This window comes from Didymella exigua, assembly GCF_010094145.1.
Source record: "Didymella exigua CBS 183.55 unplaced genomic scaffold M421scaffold_9, whole genome shotgun sequence".
NCBI lineage: Eukaryota > Fungi > Ascomycota > Dothideomycetes > Pleosporales > Didymellaceae > Didymella > Didymella exigua.
In genome coordinates, this window is record NW_022984783.1 from 502802 (window position 1) to 522194 (window position 19393).

At 53.7% G+C, this 19393-nt stretch overlaps 7 protein-coding genes across 7 annotated transcripts; 5 read left to right on the forward strand and 2 right to left on the reverse strand.

Annotated features, from left to right (window-relative positions):
• The first annotated feature begins 305 nt into the window (after positions 1-305).
• M421DRAFT_384002 (cytochrome P450) lies at positions 306-2401 on the forward strand. Its single transcript, XM_033589892.1, has 3 exons — positions 306-2015; positions 2073-2113; positions 2358-2401. Exons 1-3 carry the CDS (start codon positions 617-619, stop codon positions 2361-2363), a joined length of 1446 nt encoding a protein of 481 aa, XP_033450317.1. The 5' UTR covers positions 306-616; the 3' UTR covers positions 2364-2401.
• Positions 2402-7148: 4747 nt separating this feature from the next.
• Positions 7149-8183, forward strand: M421DRAFT_3828 (uncharacterized protein; the record flags this gene model as incomplete). The annotated part of the gene is made up of 1 exon (XM_033589872.1): positions 7149-8183. One exon carries the CDS (start codon positions 7149-7151, stop codon positions 8181-8183), a length of 1035 nt encoding a protein of 344 aa, XP_033450318.1.
• Positions 8184-10311: 2128 nt separating this feature from the next.
• M421DRAFT_3829 (Hsp70 family protein) lies at positions 10312-12225 on the reverse strand (the record flags this gene model as incomplete). The annotated part of the gene is made up of 6 exons (XM_033589873.1): positions 10312-10509; positions 10562-10910; positions 11022-11059; positions 11109-11211; positions 11264-11760; positions 11923-12225. 6 exons carry the CDS (start codon positions 12223-12225, stop codon positions 10312-10314), a joined length of 1488 nt encoding a protein of 495 aa, XP_033450319.1.
• Positions 12226-12710: 485 nt separating this feature from the next.
• Positions 12711-13214, forward strand: M421DRAFT_3830 (uncharacterized protein; the record flags this gene model as incomplete). Its single annotated transcript, XM_033589875.1, has 1 exon — positions 12711-13214. The coding sequence occupies one exon, from the start codon at positions 12711-12713 to the stop codon at positions 13212-13214; it is 504 nt and encodes a 167-aa protein (XP_033450320.1).
• A 292-nt stretch (positions 13215-13506) lies between these two features.
• On the forward strand, positions 13507-13960 carry M421DRAFT_3831 (uncharacterized protein; the record flags this gene model as incomplete). Its single annotated transcript, XM_033589879.1, has 2 exons — positions 13507-13719; positions 13748-13960. 2 exons carry the CDS (start codon positions 13507-13509, stop codon positions 13958-13960), a joined length of 426 nt encoding a protein of 141 aa, XP_033450321.1.
• Positions 13961-14307: 347 nt separating this feature from the next.
• On the forward strand, positions 14308-17322 carry M421DRAFT_419103 (CDC45-like protein). The gene is made up of 2 exons (XM_033592006.1): positions 14308-15240; positions 15289-17322. Exons 1-2 carry the CDS (start codon positions 14485-14487, stop codon positions 17095-17097), a joined length of 2565 nt encoding a protein of 854 aa, XP_033450322.1. The 5' UTR covers positions 14308-14484; the 3' UTR covers positions 17098-17322.
• A 365-nt stretch (positions 17323-17687) lies between these two features.
• M421DRAFT_419105 (uncharacterized protein) lies at positions 17688-18127 on the reverse strand. The gene has a single exon (XM_033592007.1). The coding sequence runs from the start codon at positions 18044-18046 to the stop codon at positions 17747-17749; it is 300 nt and encodes a 99-aa protein (XP_033450323.1). The 5' UTR covers positions 18047-18127; the 3' UTR covers positions 17688-17746.
• Between the last annotated feature and the right edge of the window lie 1266 nt (positions 18128-19393).

Genomic DNA, 19393 nt, shown 5'->3' on the forward strand with positions numbered 1-19393 from the left:
GACAGGGCCTGCACGCTTTTCACCTCTGCCATCTCTAAAACCATCGTGGGAAGCAAAGTATTACCCAAGTGCACGCTCTCAATGTATACGAAGTATAGCTAGCATCAAGCAGTCAAAGCGCGCCGTGGCCAATCACAGCGCGGGACGACTCGGTCGCTGCGCACGCGGGCTGAGATGCTGTATAGAGCCGCACGCAGATGGAGGCTTGGCTGCATCTCTCTATGTGTTGATCCTGGCTTGCCTTTTGTGCTGCGACACGTTCAGCTGTCGTTCTCGGAATCGCAGTTCCCTGCCGGTGGCAATTCACGGTGACGCACTGATACGACGTACGATAAGCGGGGTCTGCGGGCGCGCCAGTAGTATGCATGCCGAACGCGCCCTGTGCTCGCGATCGCGCCGACGACGGCTATCAAGTTTCGTATTAGTCACGGCGAGGGTTCTGAATGGGAAATATTATCCTCGATCTTGGCTCGTGTGAGTTGACGATGTGGTTTCGTCTTTAACGGGTGATGCTTCAGTTTTCATCTCCATCTGCCTCGTGGGTTTGCTTGCGTTAGACTTCTTCCATCACCTTGCCGCACGCTGGCTGGCGGATACACACTTGCAGCGCGTAGCCATGCTTGACTTCTCCACGCTTGCTTTGATACTCCCGCTAGCTCTGCTGCTGCAAGTAGCAGTGAGCTATGTCCGCAATCCGCTTCGCAAAGTCCCCGCCGCGCACCCCCTGGCCCCGTTCACCAGTCTATGGATATCCTCCATCCGCTGGCGGCAGATCGAAAATGCAACCCTGAAGGCTGCTCACAACCGCCTGGGACCGATCGTCTGCTTGGGCCCAGAGGAGGTCAGTGTCAACTGCGTTAGAGGCGGGATCCGGGACGTGTATGCAGGCGGCTTTGAGAAGCGCGATGCAAAGAGCGGGTACAACTGGTATGGCTTCTTCACCAACTTCGGGAACGACAACATGTTTTCCACCGGCCTGAACAAGCCGCATTCGGCACGGAAGCGCATGTTGAGCAACATCTACAGCAAGAGCGTCATCACGGCGAGTCCGGTGTTGCAGGCGCAGGTGTCGGCGATACTGTATGAGAGGCTGCTGCCGCGTCTTACGGCCATTTACGACGGCGCGGAGGGTGTGTTCGAGGCGGGGAGCTTAATCAGCGCGAGTACCATGGATATCGTCACCTCGTATATCTTTGGTCTGAGGGCGAGCTCGAATCTGCTTGGCAATCCTGACGAGTGTGCTTGGTTCCTGGATCTCTACAAGTCTCGCCATGGGTGGACGTTCTGGCCGCAGGAGTTCCCGCGATTCACGAGCTTCTTGAGCAAGTATCTGGGAATCAGTATGTCGCCGGTATGGGTCGCTGGGGCGAATGCGGAAATCGAGAAGTGGACGAAGACAATGTGCGACGGGGCTGCTGAGGTGATGCAGCAAAGCAGCGTAGAGACCGAGGACACGCCATCGGTATACATACAGCTATCGACGGCCGTCAGAAAGGACGCGATGAAGAACGACCTGGCTGCCATGGACCTAAATCCTGTAATCGCAAGCGAGGTGCTCGACCACCTTGCGGCTGGCTTCGACACGTCTGCAATTACGCTTACCTATGTAGTCCACGAGCTCTCAACGCACAGAGACATGCAGTCTCGTCTGCAGAATGAGCTTCGAACGCTCTCGCCTAGACTTGTCGCTGCATCGTCGCCCAGCTTACCGGATCCAAAGGTTGTGGATGCGCTTCCAGTGTTGCACGCGATCATCTGGGAGACATTGCGCCTCCATTCAGCTATACCCGGTCCTCAGCCACGATTCACACCGCATCAAGGGTGCCGGCTCGGTCCAAACGGCGATTACTTCATCCCCGGAGGTGTGAGGGTCAGCGCCAGTGCTGGAATACTGCATCAGAACGAACAAGTGTACAAGCGCGCGAGCGAGTGGAGGCCTGAGCGGTGGCTGGATCTCGACAAGATTGACGAGGAGAAGCGGAAGGACATGGAGAGCAGATGGTTCTGGGCTTTTGGCAGGTCAGTCCATGCACTCGTAGTGCATTGGTCAATCTTAAGCTTACCATTTGCAGCGGAGGGCGAATGTGCGTGGGCTCCCACCTGGCGGTATACCGTAAGTTCAGAATCTCCCCGTGTCCAAGCCCAACCCTTCGTTTCACAATCTGTTCCGTTCCTGTAGTCTCGTGGGGTGTTGTTCTTGAAAAGGATTGTTGGCCGGCGTTTCTCTGTCACTGTTATCGGCTGATAGGCTGGCCGAAAGCCTTCGGCATTACGGAGCAATTACAGTGGGTAAACGACAGCGGCAAAATTCGTCAATCGGCAACAACATGCCTGAAGTTGTACTGACCCTGAGCCAGAAATGAAGTACATCGTTGCTGCGCTATACTCGAGATATAGCACGACCGTGGTAGAGGATACCGGCATCGAGCAAGCAGATGCCTACACGGCCCCGCCGAAGGGCAACAAGCTTATGATCCAGCTGGAGGGATTGGAGATGTGAGCACGTTCGACACGAATTGAAAGTGAAATGCAACTCGACGTCTCATGCATCACTTCGTACATGCAAGAGCGTTGATCTCCACTATCAAGCCTCGGGGAAGCGGTACCCCGCGGCATAGAAGCTCAATGAGTGATAGCTCTCATGCACGCTGTAGCGTGTACTTTTCGCGTTTTGTGCGGCATCGGTCAAGCTTGCTCTCCGGAGGTTGTCAAGCACTCGCACGGTTTGTTGAGGTCGTGTTGTGAACCATGGTAACACCGAGCGGGGTGCGGACGGGAGCACAAGTGGAAGTCGTTGACGTCGAAAGTTGATGCAATGTCAAAGTATTAAAGCCGCAGCAAAGGCCTCGATCGATCTGCGCGTACTGTGGGTATCTCGCCCATCCGGATGCGTTACGATCTTGAGCTCCTCGCTATCGATCGCCCACAAAGGTGGGTCCCATGGCGTGTTTTGCCAATTGTGTGCTCGTGTCAAGCTGAATCGCCTCAGTCGAGCAATTCTCGGGCCCTGGAGGCTTTCAGTACGATTAGACCTGACCGTGCAGATTTTCTTTGTTTCAGGGGTGGTAGCGCGGTCGCGTGTAACCAGTGACGGTGGGTATGTGGAAGGTCCCCTCTTGGCCTGCAACGGACCCACAAATATGCATTCTAGGTACGCAACCGACCGAGTTGCAGAAGTCGTGATAACCAAGTCGAGCTTACAGTGATGACGTCTGAAGTGCGCTCATTGCGTCGAGGGCTGACTCAATGATCTTGAGGACAGTTGCTCGCCGAGTGTAGTGCTCTTTTGAGTACGTTGCTACAAGTCGAGGCAGTGCGTGCTAATGCGGGGCATTTGCTAGGTAAAGCAGCAAGACGCCGTCGTCTGTTCAATGGTATGAGAGACAGGGCTAGCTCCAGGCTCCAGGCTACAGCACGCAAGCGAGAGAGAGGTGCATTCGCCATACACTAGCACAAAGACACCGATGAGAAGAAGTGGAAGGTGAGGCTAAAGCGCAGAATTAGGTCGTAATTTACGTGTTAATGCATGGCCTGGCTTGGCAAACGAAAGCAGGAGAGAGAGACAGAGCATGTGTGACGATATTGTAGAGCTTCTTAGTGTGATGTTCTGAGAATGTGCTGGTCAGAATTTCGCCCCTTCTGCTTTTGAAGTCTCTGCGCCACTAAGCTCAGTTCATACCACAAGGTTCAAGTTTGAACTACGAAGGCTCAATGAGCAGATGACAATGAAGTGATATCGCGTTATTGTGGATATATTCCACGTCCAAAAAAAATCCATTATCTTGGCCTAATGTGGTGATGTGCTGGGAACGTACTGCGGTAGTCGAGCGGAGGGAAACGATACACGAGAACTTCGGCAATGCAATAACAATAGGTCTTACTGGCCTCCACAACAGCAATGTATTGGCTGCGGATTGAGCTCGGAAGTTTAGGCTAATATGTGTACCTGCCCGAAGTGAGGGACTATCATGACTATGACCATCAACAAGTGCTTGAAATTTATACAGATGATAACAATATTGCTCATTCTGCACTTAATCATAGATCAACCTCCTTGTCATACGTGAGGCCGTTTCCAGTGATGTGTACACTGGGCTTTTATCATGTTAAATCTCAATCCACCCGCTCGCCTTTGCTATCGCCCGATAGTTTACCAGGGGGAGTAACGGCTCCCATCATACAGACGAGACAACCTTTAATGTCTACACTAATCATGGATTTGTGTCTGCACATTGACTAGGGAGGTTGTCAGAGACGATCGTTACGGACTGCAGAAAGGAGCCTTCATTCGCATTAGCTGCATGCAGTCACACTGCGTCTGCAGTGACTATGCGTGATGTCAATATGCGCCTAGATTCTGATCGCTGGCGAGCAGCATGATACTCTGAACCCATTACCAGTCGACGACGCTACTTTCTTCTGCGAATGGAAGTCGCCGGCAACAACGCTTCTGTCAGCGAAGCCCGTTCCATCGCGCTGGCTACGTCGCATGGCTTCCTCGCGGAGAGTGCTGTGGCCGAATGAATACCAGTAAGGATGAGGACGGTTGTGTAACGTCGTAGGTAGGAATCGCTAGCGGCTTCCTCGTGCATGGCGAGTCCAGCCACCGTGAGAGTCGCCGCCGGTCTTCTCTTCGCTCACGCCTTACGATATTGAACGCTCTGACCGATCCATCGCTCTGTGTTCCCAGTCGTAACAGGCCGTGCACGTCAGCCTCACATTTGTCAGGCCTGCAGAACACGTTATGCCCACGCGCCAGCCACTTGGGTTGCTCCATCGCGTCGTCTCGGTGTGAGCTTAGAGTCCACTAGCCATTGCCGTCGTATGCTGTGTAGCGATAGTATGATGTGGCTGTCATAGCTCCTCAGGATAGATCCGTCCGACGGTGTCCGGCCTTGATGTGCACCTGGGAACAGCCTCTAAGACATATTCTAGCCACTATGTGCGTGTCTGGGTTCTTACTACTTTCATTGCGGTGACGAGTTGGGCCATTCAAGGCAGACGGTGATCGGCGAATGTGTTGCGAGTTTCGGTCTCGTGCAGTTGCGCAGCATGTGTTCGAAGTGAGGACTGACATCGGCAGTTAGGCATGTGCTCATGTACCAGGACGAGGCAAGCTCATAACTTCCTAAGCATATGTGAGCTCGATGTTGCACCCGTCATGCGCATCGGCCCAGGGCCCCGGGGCCGACTGGCTTTGACAGCACCCAGTAGTGACCTTGATCTTAGAAGTAACATTGGTCAGCTCATGAATTTTGCAGCATCTTTTCTGCTCGACCGACGTCTGCGCCAGCAACGACTCGCTTCCGGAATGGCCTTCTAAGTGTAAGAGACGAGAGAGTTTCCGGATGCATAGGCTGCTTCGAGGTTGGCTTAGCTAGTGACGGTCTGTCGTCGCCGCTCTCAGCACTGTCGGTGCACTTGGCCATCTGCACAGGACCTCCAGCTTACACACCTCGACTAACTTCGGCGAGGTTCCATATAATCATAGGAACTCCATCAAGGAAAGCTAACGCTTGTTGCAACGAAGCCGTCAGCTCTGGTTGTGCGAGTCAGGGTCGACACCATTTTCTTGACAAGGGCTTCTGGGGCAGCGCGTATCGATACGAATAAAAGCACGACTTCGGTAGTCCAGACATCGGCCAGGAAAGGGTGAAAGGGTGAAGACCACGACAGCGCGGAGGAGAATCAATACGAACGAAACCTGACCCTGACATACTTCACGCCGCCTTTGCGTTTCCACTAGCTCGCCGAAACTGGTAGCGAACGGGACTTGCTAGTCGGAGATCGACGAGCTAAAGATCGTCGTGGCGTTCAAGCAGCTGGGCGCCCGTTGAACTTTGACACTAAGAGTCAAAGCGGCGACCCGGCTTCGCGTCTGGCAGCTCTCGCGCAAGGCCATAGGACGACGGCGGAGGGCCCCGGCTCAAACGCTACTCGGAGGTACCTTTGCGACTCAATCGTCGAGTGCAATATCTCCCCTTCGAGCTGGTCTCTGCGATAAGCTAGAGTGAGCCTCGCCTTTCTCTCTACTCCTCGCCCTTCACACTCACCCTGCATAACTTTCAGGTTGCACACGACCTGTGGCTACGCTCACGTATCTCCCCGGCTCCTGTTCTGCCTGCATTGCGCTATCCTGTGGGAGAACCTTTCAACGGCCACCACTTTGTCCCCAGGCCCTAAGGCACATCTCTACCACGGTTCGGTCCCGCAGCCGAGCAGCTTCAACCGACTTCAGACCGTGCATTACCATCATTCATCCAGAGGCGGAGTCGCCTGACCATCCGCTGTGCTGTGTATCGAACCCCCAGGACCTCATGTATATCTTTCTGGAACGCCGCAATCACCAGTGAAGACTACTTCGGCCGTTTGTCTGCCTGCGGCACGATCATCAAAACAGGTGCTGGGGAATTTGCGCCGCGGAGGAGACGATTGTGCGCAGGGTCAAACGTGGTTCGGTCTCGACAGAGCACTGTGGTGTGCTCAACGGCGCAGGCGCAGCGCATCTGCCTGGTCGCTCATTCGTGTGCGCACATTTTCCCTTTATTCCATGGAACAGTCTGTACCACGAGACCGCCCGTAATCTGGTTCGTCCCGAGCCGCGACCTCAATCTGGAGCAGGCGACTGCGTTAAAAGGATCCGTTTCGCGCGGGGTTTTAACGCTCCATTACTCGATAAAGCCAAAAAGTGGACTGTTGACAGTGTTAAAGAAGTCATTGGTGAATCACCACTGGCTGATAGAGAACACAGGGAAGGCGCTCATGGAAGCGACTCGTCATTACCTCCCCACTTACCCTTCGTTATTGCTTCAGGGTGCTTGAAACCACCCACGGATCAGAAAAATTGGGTGGAGTAGTTCCTCTTCTTCACACGCGGCCAAGCTGCGCTCATCTTTCTTCTGGACAGCTTTAGAGAATTCCCAAAATCTCTCACTGCTCTGAGACTGTTTCCTTGGTCTCAGTCTGCGACTACCCTTACTCTAGACCACCCCCGACCGACCCCCCCTTCGACATTCCAGCGGCGTCTCGAGGTCGAGGACATCACAACCAAATCTACGTCCAGCAAACAGGCCCGGTCCTGTTAACCAGGCGTCTGCTATCCACGCAATTCGACCAGGCGACATCTGACCGTGGAACAATCGCCCACCATGTCGCTCATAAGCTATCCTCCCAACGTGTTCTGCCTCTCCGTCAAACAGCAGCCTCGCGAGGCTCTGGTTGTGGCCAAGGGCAAGGACAAGGCGCGCAAGGCGATCGATCCACCACCTATCGTTCAGCTTGACGTCAAGCAACATCGAGATCCCCAGAAGAATTTCCTTCAGAACCCGTACCTGTTCATGCAGGTCAGCTTGTACAAGGCTGATCGAGATGAGCCACATCCTGGACGCGACATTTTGACAGGCACTCTGACATCCTCACTACACCGCCTGAAAGACCAGACCAACGACGAGGTCGGCCTTTTTGTGTTCGGAGACATTTCTGTAAGGATACTGGGTTCCTTCAGGCTCCACTTCAGTATGTGGGAGTTCAGCCAAGTGGAGCAGCGAGCAATATTCATGGCAAGTTGTACCAGTGAGAATTTCAGTGTGTTGGCGCCCAAAGACTTCAAAGGCATGGAGGAGTCTACTGCCCTTAGCCGCTGCATCGCCGACCAGGGCGTCCGTCTCCGACTGCGTAAAGAGGCTAGAACCGGAGCTGGTAGCAAGCGTTCGTATCCATACGACAGCCCTGTCAACATCGCACAAGCTCACGTAAGCCTCTCCAACGAGTTCTCCTCGTCCTTCGACGGAGAGCATTCACCCATCAAGCGAGAGAGCACATACAACTCGAACAGCCAGACCGAGGCACCGACTCACTCTACCATTGAGCAATCATACTATGCTCAGCCTCCTTACAAGCGATCTTTTCCATCGTACCCTCCTGTTGGGCATCCACCTCCCATCGCCGCCCCTTATAACATGATGGGCCACTCGAGCATGGTCGGTCAACACTCGTCGCTCATGAGTCCTCCTGGAATTTTGCCTTCAAACACAGGCGCAGGGTACAACGTTGATCACACCGGCTTGTACGGTAGCCCCTCGTTCCCAAGCTCAAGCTCTAGCTATCCAGGCTCGGCGGCTCCATACCCGGGTACCGGCTACAACAGCATTCTATATCCGTACGATAGCAACGCCCCTCGCTAGGCGCGTCAATAGGGTGATTCTCAATGCCCTTGGTGGGTGGAATTAGGCTGCACAGTCTTGGTGTGCGACTGGAACTACACCTACATTTTCAGTATTTTGTGTTCATGGCGTACGGGCGCGGATACAAGAATTGGGTTGGGCGGGCTCAACGCATTTCAGGCGTCATCGCAACTCAAGAAGGTCGGCGTTCTGGCAGTACTGGTAGAGTACAAGCCTCACGGCAAACAAGGCACGTCTAGTGTCCTTCCATTCTCATACGGTCAACATTTACATTCCCTTTCAAACACGAACACAATGGCTTGGAGTCTTGGGATCGATGCTCGATATGCAAAGTATCGCAAAAGTCCGCCAGCCTATCCCGATTTTAGGAAATCCGGTTCCGACTTGTCTATGTAGATCGTTGTAATTGCTGTTATTCTCTTCATCCTCCGCTCATGTGTCGGGGACCCGGTCCTCGACGTCTCACGCTTGCTGGCTGATGGGTGCATCATCGGTCTGTATACATAATTGATAATGCATATAGAAAAACTATAGTTTGAAGCCCAGATCCAATCAAGACCATCAGCTGATAGTTATCACACTGCAGAGACGAACAATACTGGCAACCTCCGATAAAAGCCCCTCACCTGGCAAGCTGTTTGACGGCTTGACGTTGAAGAGCTGCAGCGCAACGCGAGCAACACAACCCGCATCTCATCGCAAGTGATGCCCATGGTTCTCGTGCGTATTTCAATGTCAGGCCGCGTGAGTGATGTGAGACAAGCCTAATCGGTAGCAGTCCGAGCAACCCTTGTCCAACTTGTGCATCCTTCATCTATGTAGCTTTATCCGACATTAAGAACTCTTGTATCCTTGCTCTCCAATTTTCAAACCTTTTCTCACAGTGACATCTGACACGCATGCTAATCACGATCTACAACCTATTACCGGGCGCCACATCATCTCAGTGCCGCCCTGTCAGCATCCCTCAACACCAATTCGCTGACGAATCCTCAACCCCTGGCGTCGAACCTTGCTGCCCCGGGCTTGTTGCCTCATTTTGCCTCCGGATGGAGATACCCGGCCGGCTAACGCGTGCGCTGAACGCGTTCGCCGCGCTGAATTTCAAGCTGTACGCGTCTGGCTGCACGCGTCTGTTAACCGCGGTCTTTGTTCTGATACGAAGCTCTCTGCCGGACCAGCTGCCGGCCGACAAGCAAGCGTGACAACTTCAATCACGTTCACCGTTTAAGCCTCTTCGGAAAGTGGCGCGGCTGCGGGCCTCCCGAATGCGTTCCAAATTGCTCTTTCCAATATGACCGGGCTACCTAGGGCATTGCGTGCAGCTGCAAGTGTTGCTAGGCATTGCACTCTCCACCGCTTGACGTTAGGTCGACTTGACATCGTTAGTGGGAACGTAGACACGACATGAGATGAGGACGGGAAGTGACATGTCATCGTAAGGCACAGCTGCATGCGTGGGAGAAGCTCGAAACGAACCCCAACGTGCGTCTGCTGGTCCTCGGTGCAAATAAACTTCGCCGGTGACTTGCCGGCGTGCGCCACACAGCCCACTAGAGGGGCACGCAGCTCTCTGCGACGTGCCCAGTGCTGATGGGGGATGGCGTCGCCTGCAACTGTCAGACCATGCTGGAGCGACCGCCTGCTGATCGTCGTGAGTGGCCCAGTTGCGAGAATCCTGGGAAGTGGTGCCGGATGGCGTGCATGCGACTCTGATCATGTGACTTAGTGTCGGGCAGGAGATGTTTGAGTGGAGAGCGCTGCTTCGACTTGGCGGGGTTACGGGAGGTGATTGGCGCGGAAGAGATGGCTGGAGAGAACTCTGCTAAAGGTTTTCACGATCTGAGAGCAATAGTTCGAAAAAGATGTGCATGTGAGAGTTCTCGTGTTGAAGTCCAGGAGGTTTGATTCTTAGTACATCTGATGGCGTGAAGATCCAACATGCAACGTCCCCTTCCCTGATCATCCGAGCGCAGCGCGGCGAAAGTTACAACGCTGCCATAGATATCTTGATTACCGGTCAACCTCCGAGACAACACTTGCTCGTGATCTGTACGTCGCAATACACCTATGATATTTGCATCACGATTTATGCCTGCACATGCAGTCTGACGGATCCAGGCCGTCCTCAGTGATACTTCGCATGAATGGTTCCGTACTTTTTGCCGTTGACCGTAAAGGAGTATTCAATTGTAGAGTCGACGTAGATTTCCAAATCGAGTTTCAGCCTGTAGTATGGAACACCCGAAGGGCTGTGCATGAGCACGAACTCCTTCTCTGGCACTGTGCTCAGGTTCACCTCAAGCGTAGCAAGCTTGTTCACCGACTATATACGATCAGCCACTTTTTCATCAATCGAGGACTGAATCTGCACTCACCTTCTCGGAAGTACGATTAGCAGACTTTTCAGCATCTGAAGTCAAGAGATCGATCGAGAAGTATCTCTTGTCTCCAACCCAGAAGGTGTTCTCGAACCTTGAAGTAGTGTGACAGGTCTCTGAAGTAGAAAGATCTTGGCCCTTCTTTAGACCCCACAACATCTGTTCTGCGGCCATCTTCTTGCCGGTGTACTGGCAGGTGTATGCATCAATGTCTCGGTGCTCCTTTGAATCGAAAGGCTTCATGCATTCTGTGCCGTAGTTCCGGCGACACTTGCGGTTCTTGATGGGTTTGCGACCATCGCCCTCAAGACCCTTGGCTGCAGCGCCACGGACAATAGCAGACCAACTGTGGATGTCATCAGTTTATGAGGAGTGCGCATGTTGGTTTGCTTATGCATAAGCTGGTCGAATCGCTTGGAGACTGTTGAGCTCAGCAAACGACTTAATCTTCTCATACACATGAGACCCGGAGAAGCCGCCAACCATGATGATATACTGTGATTGATGAATATTGGTTCATAAGGGCATACATATATGATCCCACCTTGGGCTGCACTTTGCCGCCCAGTCGAGTCTGTTGAATTTGGCCGAGGATGAGGTCATAGGTACGGCGGATAGGGAACTCGAACATCTCCTGCATATCTTCACTAGATGATTGTGAAGTCAGAAGATGTATGTGACATGTTAGAGAGGACTTACGCGGCGATCTTGATCTCGCCGTCGGAGATGCCCCACGGCTCATCATCATCGATCGCGCTCAAGGGAGCGGGAAGACGCAGGTAGTTGGTGTCAGTACCGGAGAAGCCGCTCTTGGCCTCCAGTATGAAGTCCTGGACCATCTGCCCTAGCTTCTTAGACATCGATGTACGAGGAGTTTCATGGCTCCTGCAACCTGCGATCTTGACGAAGTCTTCTGTGCCGAGACGCTGCTCAAGCCACTTGAGAAAGCCACGATCAACGAAGCTGCCTCCGCACTGATCGCCGCTACCAACGGTGGATTCCTCGAGGATTGTTGGCTCCAGCCCGGCGGCACTGTACGAGATGAGATCGACAGTGCCACCGCCCATATCGCAGGCAACGAAACCATCTCCCAGGATAGACTGCGCGTCTTGAGCGCTGCCTCGAAGAGACTGAATGGTGTAGACAGCTGCAGCCTCTGACTCGGCAATCGTGATGATTCGCTTGAGCTTGGGAAACTAAGTCTTGTCAAACCCTGCCTTGCGAAGTGCTAGGCGTGTCAGAGCCTTAGCAGCGTCAGACAAGACTGCAGGCACGGTGATGACCAACGTGATCGGTAACGTTCTTCAAAGCTCCTTGCCATATTGAATATCCAAGCTCTTGATGAGATAGTGATTGACTTGCTCAAGAAAGTCGGCGACAATATCGACAGGCTTCCGCGTAGACCCAGTGTTCGCGTTGGGCTCGCGCTGAATCCTCGCTGCCTCTCCAGTCTGTGGTGAATCGAGCTCTAACTTAGTCCACATGTGAGATTGGAAGTTGATAGGAATGAGTGAGCCCCACTGGGTGCCATCTGGGAGGTATGCGATCTCGCTTGAAACTTGCTCCTTTGTGCCGATCTTGGTGTGTCGAGAAGGCCAGTCCTTGATGACTTCGATGTGTTTATCCAACACGCCCGTGTCAGAGGTCTCGCAGTACGACATGCCTGAACAGTTAGAAGACGCGTCATCAACAAGAAGGATGCTCTCGCATACCTGTATACGTGGTACCGTAGTCTACCCCGATAATGAGGCGATTGCTCAGTATGGTGATGATTGTTTCTGCTGTATTGGGTGAGGTCACAGGAGGGTGTGGATGTACTCAGGGTGAGAGAAGAAGTGCAGCAGCAGAGAGGCGCCGCAGAAAAAAGTTGGCGAGGGGCACCAGGCGCGTGGGAGCTTCTCAGTGCAGCGAGGTGAAGGTGAAGTTGAAATTGCGCAAATTGTCGCCGTGGAACTCCCACAAACGTTTGCAAAGGCTGCCCCACTCACTAAAAGACCAAACATTCTGCCAGCTACGCCGTCGACGTATTTCGCGAACTGATCACTCCTGCACTGATGTTGTGATCCGTCACTAAAGCCATAAGTTGTCTTGTATCGTCAGCAGGCGAAGTGAGGTGCTCACCATGACTTGATAGCTCAACACAATCATGGGAGCGTCTAAGCAAGACAGCTTTGCCGCAGAATCTCCTACCAACATCGACGTGAAGATAACCGAGCTCGCTGGGAACAAAGCGTCGAATGCCCGAAACGACAGCTTTTCCAAGTCTGAAACCAGCGCCGTGATCAAAGCCAACGCAAAGAAGAGATCGGATGTCGACCATAGAGGTCTTGTGGCCACTCTGGAGGCCCTACTCACAAATCGCGAGGATGAATTTGAGAGAGTGCAGTCAAAGTACGGCAAGCTAAAGGACAGGTGCAAGAAGCTTTTAGACGAGCACGACACTCGAGGCAACGCTCTGCAGGAGTGCGAATCCAGCCGCGACCTTCACCTCAAAATAGTCTGCAACATTCTGAACACGGGCATCCACCCCTACGCTACTCAGAACGGCATGATGCCAGAAGAATGGACAGAAGAAAGTATTGACAAGATCATGAAACCCCTAGCCTACGATGCTCTGAAGGCTTCCTCTGGTCAAGACTCTGAGCCGTGAGATTCGCTTCGACAACCAGGAAGACAGCCTCGACATCCTTGCGTCCGGTACTTTGCTCGTCGGTGTTTCTCGAGACTATTGGAAGAACCGAGTCAACAAGAAGTCTCTAACCGAAGCATGGTTCTGGTCCGTCTTGATTGACAACGTCTTCCGTTCCCCGTTCGCCATCCTAGGAGCGCGTTGCGAAGGCCTCAGCAAAGTCTAGCAGAACCTGTTTGATGCGCAGCACTGCAATGGCTGACCGAGCCCTACGATCCTTTCTGAAACCTGGCGCTACACTACAATCGAGCAGATGTTGGAAAATATCGAGAAGGGTGCCGGCGATTTCGGTAAGCTGAGGCCGCAGTCCAAGGTCCTTGAGCAAGACATGATCAGCGTCCGCAACAGCATCCTCAAGGCTCTCCAGTCGGGCTTGACTGCGGATTCCTCCAAGAAGAACTTGCCAAAGATGATGCAGCTTGTCGACAAGGCTTTCGCTCTGATGTCGAAGATGGGCTTCCAGCGTGTGCGTTTCCAGATCACCCGTCCCACAGTCGGGGCCCGCTTTGACGAGCATGCCATGGTGCCTCTCTCGGTCCCCCGATGGTGACCGCATTGCTGGTGGCATCGTGTCTTTCATCGTCAACCCAGGTCTCACGAAATGGGGTGATGCACGCGGCAAGAACCTCGATCAGAGCTACGGCATCGTGCCCTCCTTAGTTCGACTCGAGATCCAGGAGCCGAAGCAGGTCAGCAGCCCTGCTTAGGCTTACATTTTTTGAAGGGTGAAGCCTAGATCTTTCGTGTAGGCACAAGTGGGAGGATGTGTATGTGCATGCAAGTATACGAGCGTATTGGCGGCGATACTCATGAGGAATTGTGGATAATCCACTTTCCCTGCCTACGACAGTCCAGCTAGATCAGTAGAACAAACGACAGGCTTTTCCATGACGATAGAACATGAGCTGTGGTGAACAGACGATCGATCGTGATCGCCGCGGGAGAGCACGTTCACAATCGCGCTAGCCAACTCGACTAGCGCGATTGGGCACGCGTCGAAGCATCAACAGTTATGGCAGCGTCACGATCTTGTGCAAGCACCCGCGCCAAAGCCTATGAACAGACTTCTCGCGCCCCCAGCCTTCATACGCCTCGCAAATATTGATCCCTAGCATGCTCACAACGCAATGACCCTCGCCCTCCCTTAATACCCCGCAAAACCTCTTTACGCGTCTTCCCGGCGCGACTTTCTCGACATCACGCACGCTGAGCGTGCTCATAGACCGCGACGATGTACCTCCCACGAAACCTCATAGCGCACCTCTACGGAAACCTCATAAAACGGACCCACGCCGCCGCCCCGCCTGTCCTCCTACTCGTTGCCCTCGAACCAGACGCGCTCTGCGCGTGTCGAATCCTCACCGCGCTACTAAAGCGCGACTACATACCGCATAAGATCCAACCCATTTCTGGCTATGGTGATCTTTCCCGCGCGGTAGATGAGCTGGTACGGCCCATGCGGACCACCGAGGGCGGAAGTGGGGGTGTTGTCGTGTGTCTGGGTGTTGGAGGCATGATTGACATGGAAGAGATGCTGGGCATGGACATGGACGAGAACGGCCAGGGAGGGACTGGAAATGTTGAGGTCTGGGTACTCGATGCACGGCGGCCGTGGAACCTGGCGAACGTATTTGGGACACCGATTGGTGAGGACTCGACCACTGGCGAGCTGATGCGGCGGCAACCTGGTGTGGAGAAGGGCAGGATAGTGCAGTCGTACCAAGGCCTAAGAGGAGGTGTGATAGTCTTCGATGACGGGGATATCGAGGAGGAGCTCCAGGAAGAAAGAAGAGCATACTGTGGTCTCGAGGAGATGCCAGAGGTGGGGGAAGACACAGGCTCCGATGACGAGGCGGACGATCATGATGACAGCGCTCCTGAGCCTGGCCAGGCACCGAAGAAGAGAAAGTCCTGGAGCGACAGAGACGATTCGGATGACGAAATGTCCGAGGACGACCGGCCACGGCAGAGATTACGAAGCAATTCAGTAAGGCAGGCCAACGTGACTTGAGAGTCAGGACTGACACATCGCTAGGGAGGCTCAATACTGTCGTCTCCAGACCGAAGACCCATGCGGCGAGGTCTAATGATCGAGACCCAGCTCGGCGGGTCTTCTGACTTCTCACGATCAGACTCACGAAGCCGCTCAGCATCCCCGTCGATAGTACCGCCGAAGGAAAAATCGGTCAAGAGCTTACGGAAACAGCTCATGGTCATGCGAAACAGATACACCAGCGTGCTCGACAAGTACTACCAACTCGGCGCCTCGTATGCAGAACCTGTATCTTCTCTCGTCTACGCCCTGGCATCAGAACTCGGCCGCGAGGACAACGACCTCCTGTGGAACGCAATCGTAGGAGTCAGCAGTCTGGAATTGTATGGACGGACGGGCAATGGTGTCGGGCTGAACCCCCTCTCGGCAGCTGGTGGATCTGCAGGCTGGAATGGCAACCGAGGCGAACAGATCCGCTCAGTCTTCAGAGACGAAGTGCGGCGACTGAACCCCGTCACAGATCCACAAGGAGTTGCTCGCGATGCAAGTCTGGGCGACTCAACTGGCGTCATTCCCACAAGTGCACGCTCGGCGACAGACAAGTCGATACGACTGTCGCCAGAACCTCGCTTCCTCCTACTACGGCACTGGTCCCTGTACGAAAGCATGCAGCACTCGCCCTACCTCTCCGCAAAACTGCACATGTGGAGCGAACAAGGGCAAAAGCGTCTGAATAAGCTACTGGCAAAAATGGGCGTCTCACTCACCGAGTGCAAGCAAAACTACACGCACATGGACATGGAGCTCAAGCGCGGACTCCGAGAACGACTCCTCAAGTTTGCTCCCCAATACGGTCTGGACGGCCTCGTCCCCCCGCCACCACGCAGCGGGGACATGAAAGACGGCTGGGGCTTCGTCCGCTGCTGGGGCTGGAAAGCATGTCTCTCCGCCGTCGACGCAGCCGTCATCCTCGGCGCAATCCTCGAAGTCGGCGACGCAAAATCCCTCTCGCAGTCCTCCTTCGAACCCACAAACTTCGTCGGCACAAACGACCAAGGCGATACAACCGCCGCCGCCACCCAGGAAGAACAGGATGTGGCGCAGGAACACGTCGTGGCGCGTTTCTGGACTGCTTACGACGCCCTGGGCCAGATCGATAAGCTCGTCCAGCATATCTCGACAGCGCAGCATCTACACCGCGCCATCCTCCGGACGGGAACGGCGTTGATAGAGAAGAAGCAGATCCGCCACCTCCGCGCATTCCGCATGGCCGTCGTGAAAGAAGGTCCAGATGTGCAACTCTTCACGCACCCCGGCGCGCTGACTAAACTCGCGCTCTGGATCGCAGAGGCTATCGTAGAGCTCAACGGCACGAAGGGCAGGAACCGCGGCTCTGAACTCGTCATGGCGGGGTTGGATGATAGTCGCGGGTTGTATGTTGTTGTTGGCCTCGGTGGGGGTGGTGCGACGGAGAGCGCGAAGGAACGATTGCAGAAAAGAGAGAAAAAGGCCAAGGAGAAGGAGGAGAAGAAGGCCAAGAAAGAGGCGGAGCTGAGGAAGAAGAAGGAAGCTAAGCGGCAGCGGTTGGAGGCGGCTGGTCTTGATGAAGATGAGATTGAAGACGACACCGAGGAAGAAGACGACGAATCCGAAGAAAGTGAGAGCGAGGACGAAGATGAGCAGAAAGGCGGCAAAGGGAGGAACAGATTCGGAAACGCGTTCCAAGAGGTCGTCCGTGAGACAGGAGCACGTGTACGCATGGACAGCTTTGAAGCGTGTGTCATTGAGATCAGGAAAGAGGATCTTAGTGGGTTCTTGGAGAGGTTGAGTATGAAGGCTGTTGTTGGATGACCATCCAGCGGCTTATGAGGAGGCTTGATGGGAGCATGTTTGTCGGATTGGTTAGGAAGGCAAGGCACGGTATGGCATGGCATAACATAACATGGCGAGGCATGATTTGGATTGGAGTACCCCACCCCCACGGCGTTTCGCTGTTTGGCACATGTAGCAGCGATGATATTTGCGTTTGTCTGAGCATAGCGCTTCATAGCACTGCGAATTTATTCTCATCTCAAGGGTGGTTCCTGCCACACGTGTGGGTGCTGACCGATTATGGATCTGGCTCCACCTTGGAGGCCTCCGCGGAGGCCGGGGTCACTGCTCAGGCTGATAAGGCGCAGCAGTGTTCTTCTCACTCGGATCTGTGCACTTGGACTATCCCACACAACGTTATGATAGGAACGGTTCAGACCGTCTGCCCGCCGCCATGTAACCTCTGCGCCCGAATCAGCAAGAGCTTGCAATGAGATCACGACAATCGCGAGGATGCTCATTTTGTATGGAAGTGCCGGGAGGCTGAACGCAATGCCTCGTGTACCACGCGCCGGCTTGTCGTAGAAGTATTGGAAGGTCAAAAACTTAATCTACGATTTCCAAACGACCGGGTTGATTGGGTCGCGCATGTTCACTTTATGGATCTTGAGAGAAGGTCCATTTGCAACTAGTTTGCCACTGTGACTACGACGAAAAAGACGAAGCCAAAGGCAACGGGCTTGAAGACGACCGTGAAGCGGGATTGGGTTGTTCTCAGATCAGCTTCGGCTTCGTTGATGCACAACACGAGAAATAACTGGAATCGCCTAACTTGATCAAGGGCTGGGTTGCAGGCTGCGGCGAAAATCATGCTGGGATCTGACACTCGATAGCAGACCCCTGAAAGACAGTCTCTCTTGTCACTGGGCTGCTTTTTATTGACGTGAAGCGTCTGTCTTGTTTGACGAGACGAAGATTCTCGGTACATTGCCTTCAGCTATGTACAGGATACCACAGCCGAGCCACTGCAAACGGAGACCAGCAACTTCGAGTACTTGATTCAAGACGATGCTTTCAGCCTGCTGGAGTTCCGGGATCGTCTGCCGCCCTCTGTGCGCGACAGCATCACCCCAGCCCGCACCATAGGTGTACACTTCTTGTGGAGAGACCGATTCTACATTATACAAGACGACCAGAACGGCAAATCCCAGCAGCTGGCTACTATGGCTTCAATTTCGGGGCACCCCGGTCATCGTTTCCGATTGAGTTGATCTGCATTGGTCGTATGGGGGTTCTAGGGCTGGATGATTGGGATCAAGGTGTCTGTGCAGCCTCTTACTTTCACAGGGAATGTTCTGATTTGGTAGGATGTAGTCTGCGTGAAGAAACACGCAAACTCGGTCGAGATTAGACACATGGCTTTCACAACGGTCTTTGAGTGGAGTGGCACGATGGCGTTGCACATCGTAAGGCTATCGGGAAGGTGAGGCAAGATCATTGGGACAGTGCTGAAAGAGGAGAAGTTGACGTTCGACTTGACTGATCAGAGATATCGTCCATCACATGAATTGAAGAGCACAAGAGTAATTCGTCTTTAGCAGCCACACATTCTGTAAGATACTGAAGGTCTCCTAGATCTGTTTCATATGTTCGTCGCTTAGAGTCGCGCCGCTGCATCCTTACATTCATTTTGAAACGTCTTTTTACAGAAGCAACAGGACACATCAGCAAAAGAGTGTGATGGAAAACCTATACTTCCCGAGCAACTCTAAGGTGCGCAAAATCCAGGTAGCCATGTCCGGAGACCGTCAAGGTACCTCACTACGGGAACTGTCCTCTATTTCTTGCGGCGGCACACTCCAGGCGTGGATCGTCTTGGGCGTTGGACCTATCGGCGGATCTGGCCTTCTTTGAAGCATCCTACGTTTCCTGCATTCACGAGGGAAGAGCCAAGCTATGGTCCCGACGGCTGTGATGGCTACAGCAATGCTGACCACAACGCCGATGGATGTTGCTATTGAAAGTCCTGTCGAGGCTGTCTTGTGAGTATGGTACGCCGTTGTTGAGGTGGGTGTTGTAAACGGGTCCAGAGAGGTGGGTGTTGTAGACGGACTCAGAGAGGCGGATGCAGCGGCTAAGATTGATGAACTCGCGACATCCCATTCGGCTGGATGTTTCTTATAACCGTTTCCATGGGTATCGTATAATACACGGGTTTCTGGATCGATGTAATGTTGGGGGCAGGTGTCGCAGTCCACACCTTCGCCGAAGGCGAACATGTTACCGCCGCAATCAGTAGTTATGTATACCTATATTGGCAGTAGAGCAGTTCTTC

Excerpts from the sequence above, each read along its gene's own strand:
- M421DRAFT_419103 (XM_033592006.1), top strand. The coding sequence starts at position 14,485 with ATGTACCTCCCACGAAACCTCATAGCGCACCTCTACGGAAACCTCATA. Across the intron at positions 15,241-15,288 it reads AGAGATTACGAAGCAATTCA|GGAGGCTCAATACTGTCGTC; the intron begins GTAAGGCAGGCC and ends ACACATCGCTAG.
- M421DRAFT_419105 (XM_033592007.1), bottom strand. The coding sequence starts at position 18,046 with ATGTACCGAGAATCTTCGTCTCGTCAAACAAGACAGACGCTTCACGTC.
- M421DRAFT_384002 (XM_033589892.1), top strand. The coding sequence starts at position 617 with ATGCTTGACTTCTCCACGCTTGCTTTGATACTCCCGCTAGCTCTGCTG. Across the intron at positions 2,016-2,072 it reads CAGATGGTTCTGGGCTTTTG|CGGAGGGCGAATGTGCGTGG; the intron begins GCAGGTCAGTCC and ends TACCATTTGCAG.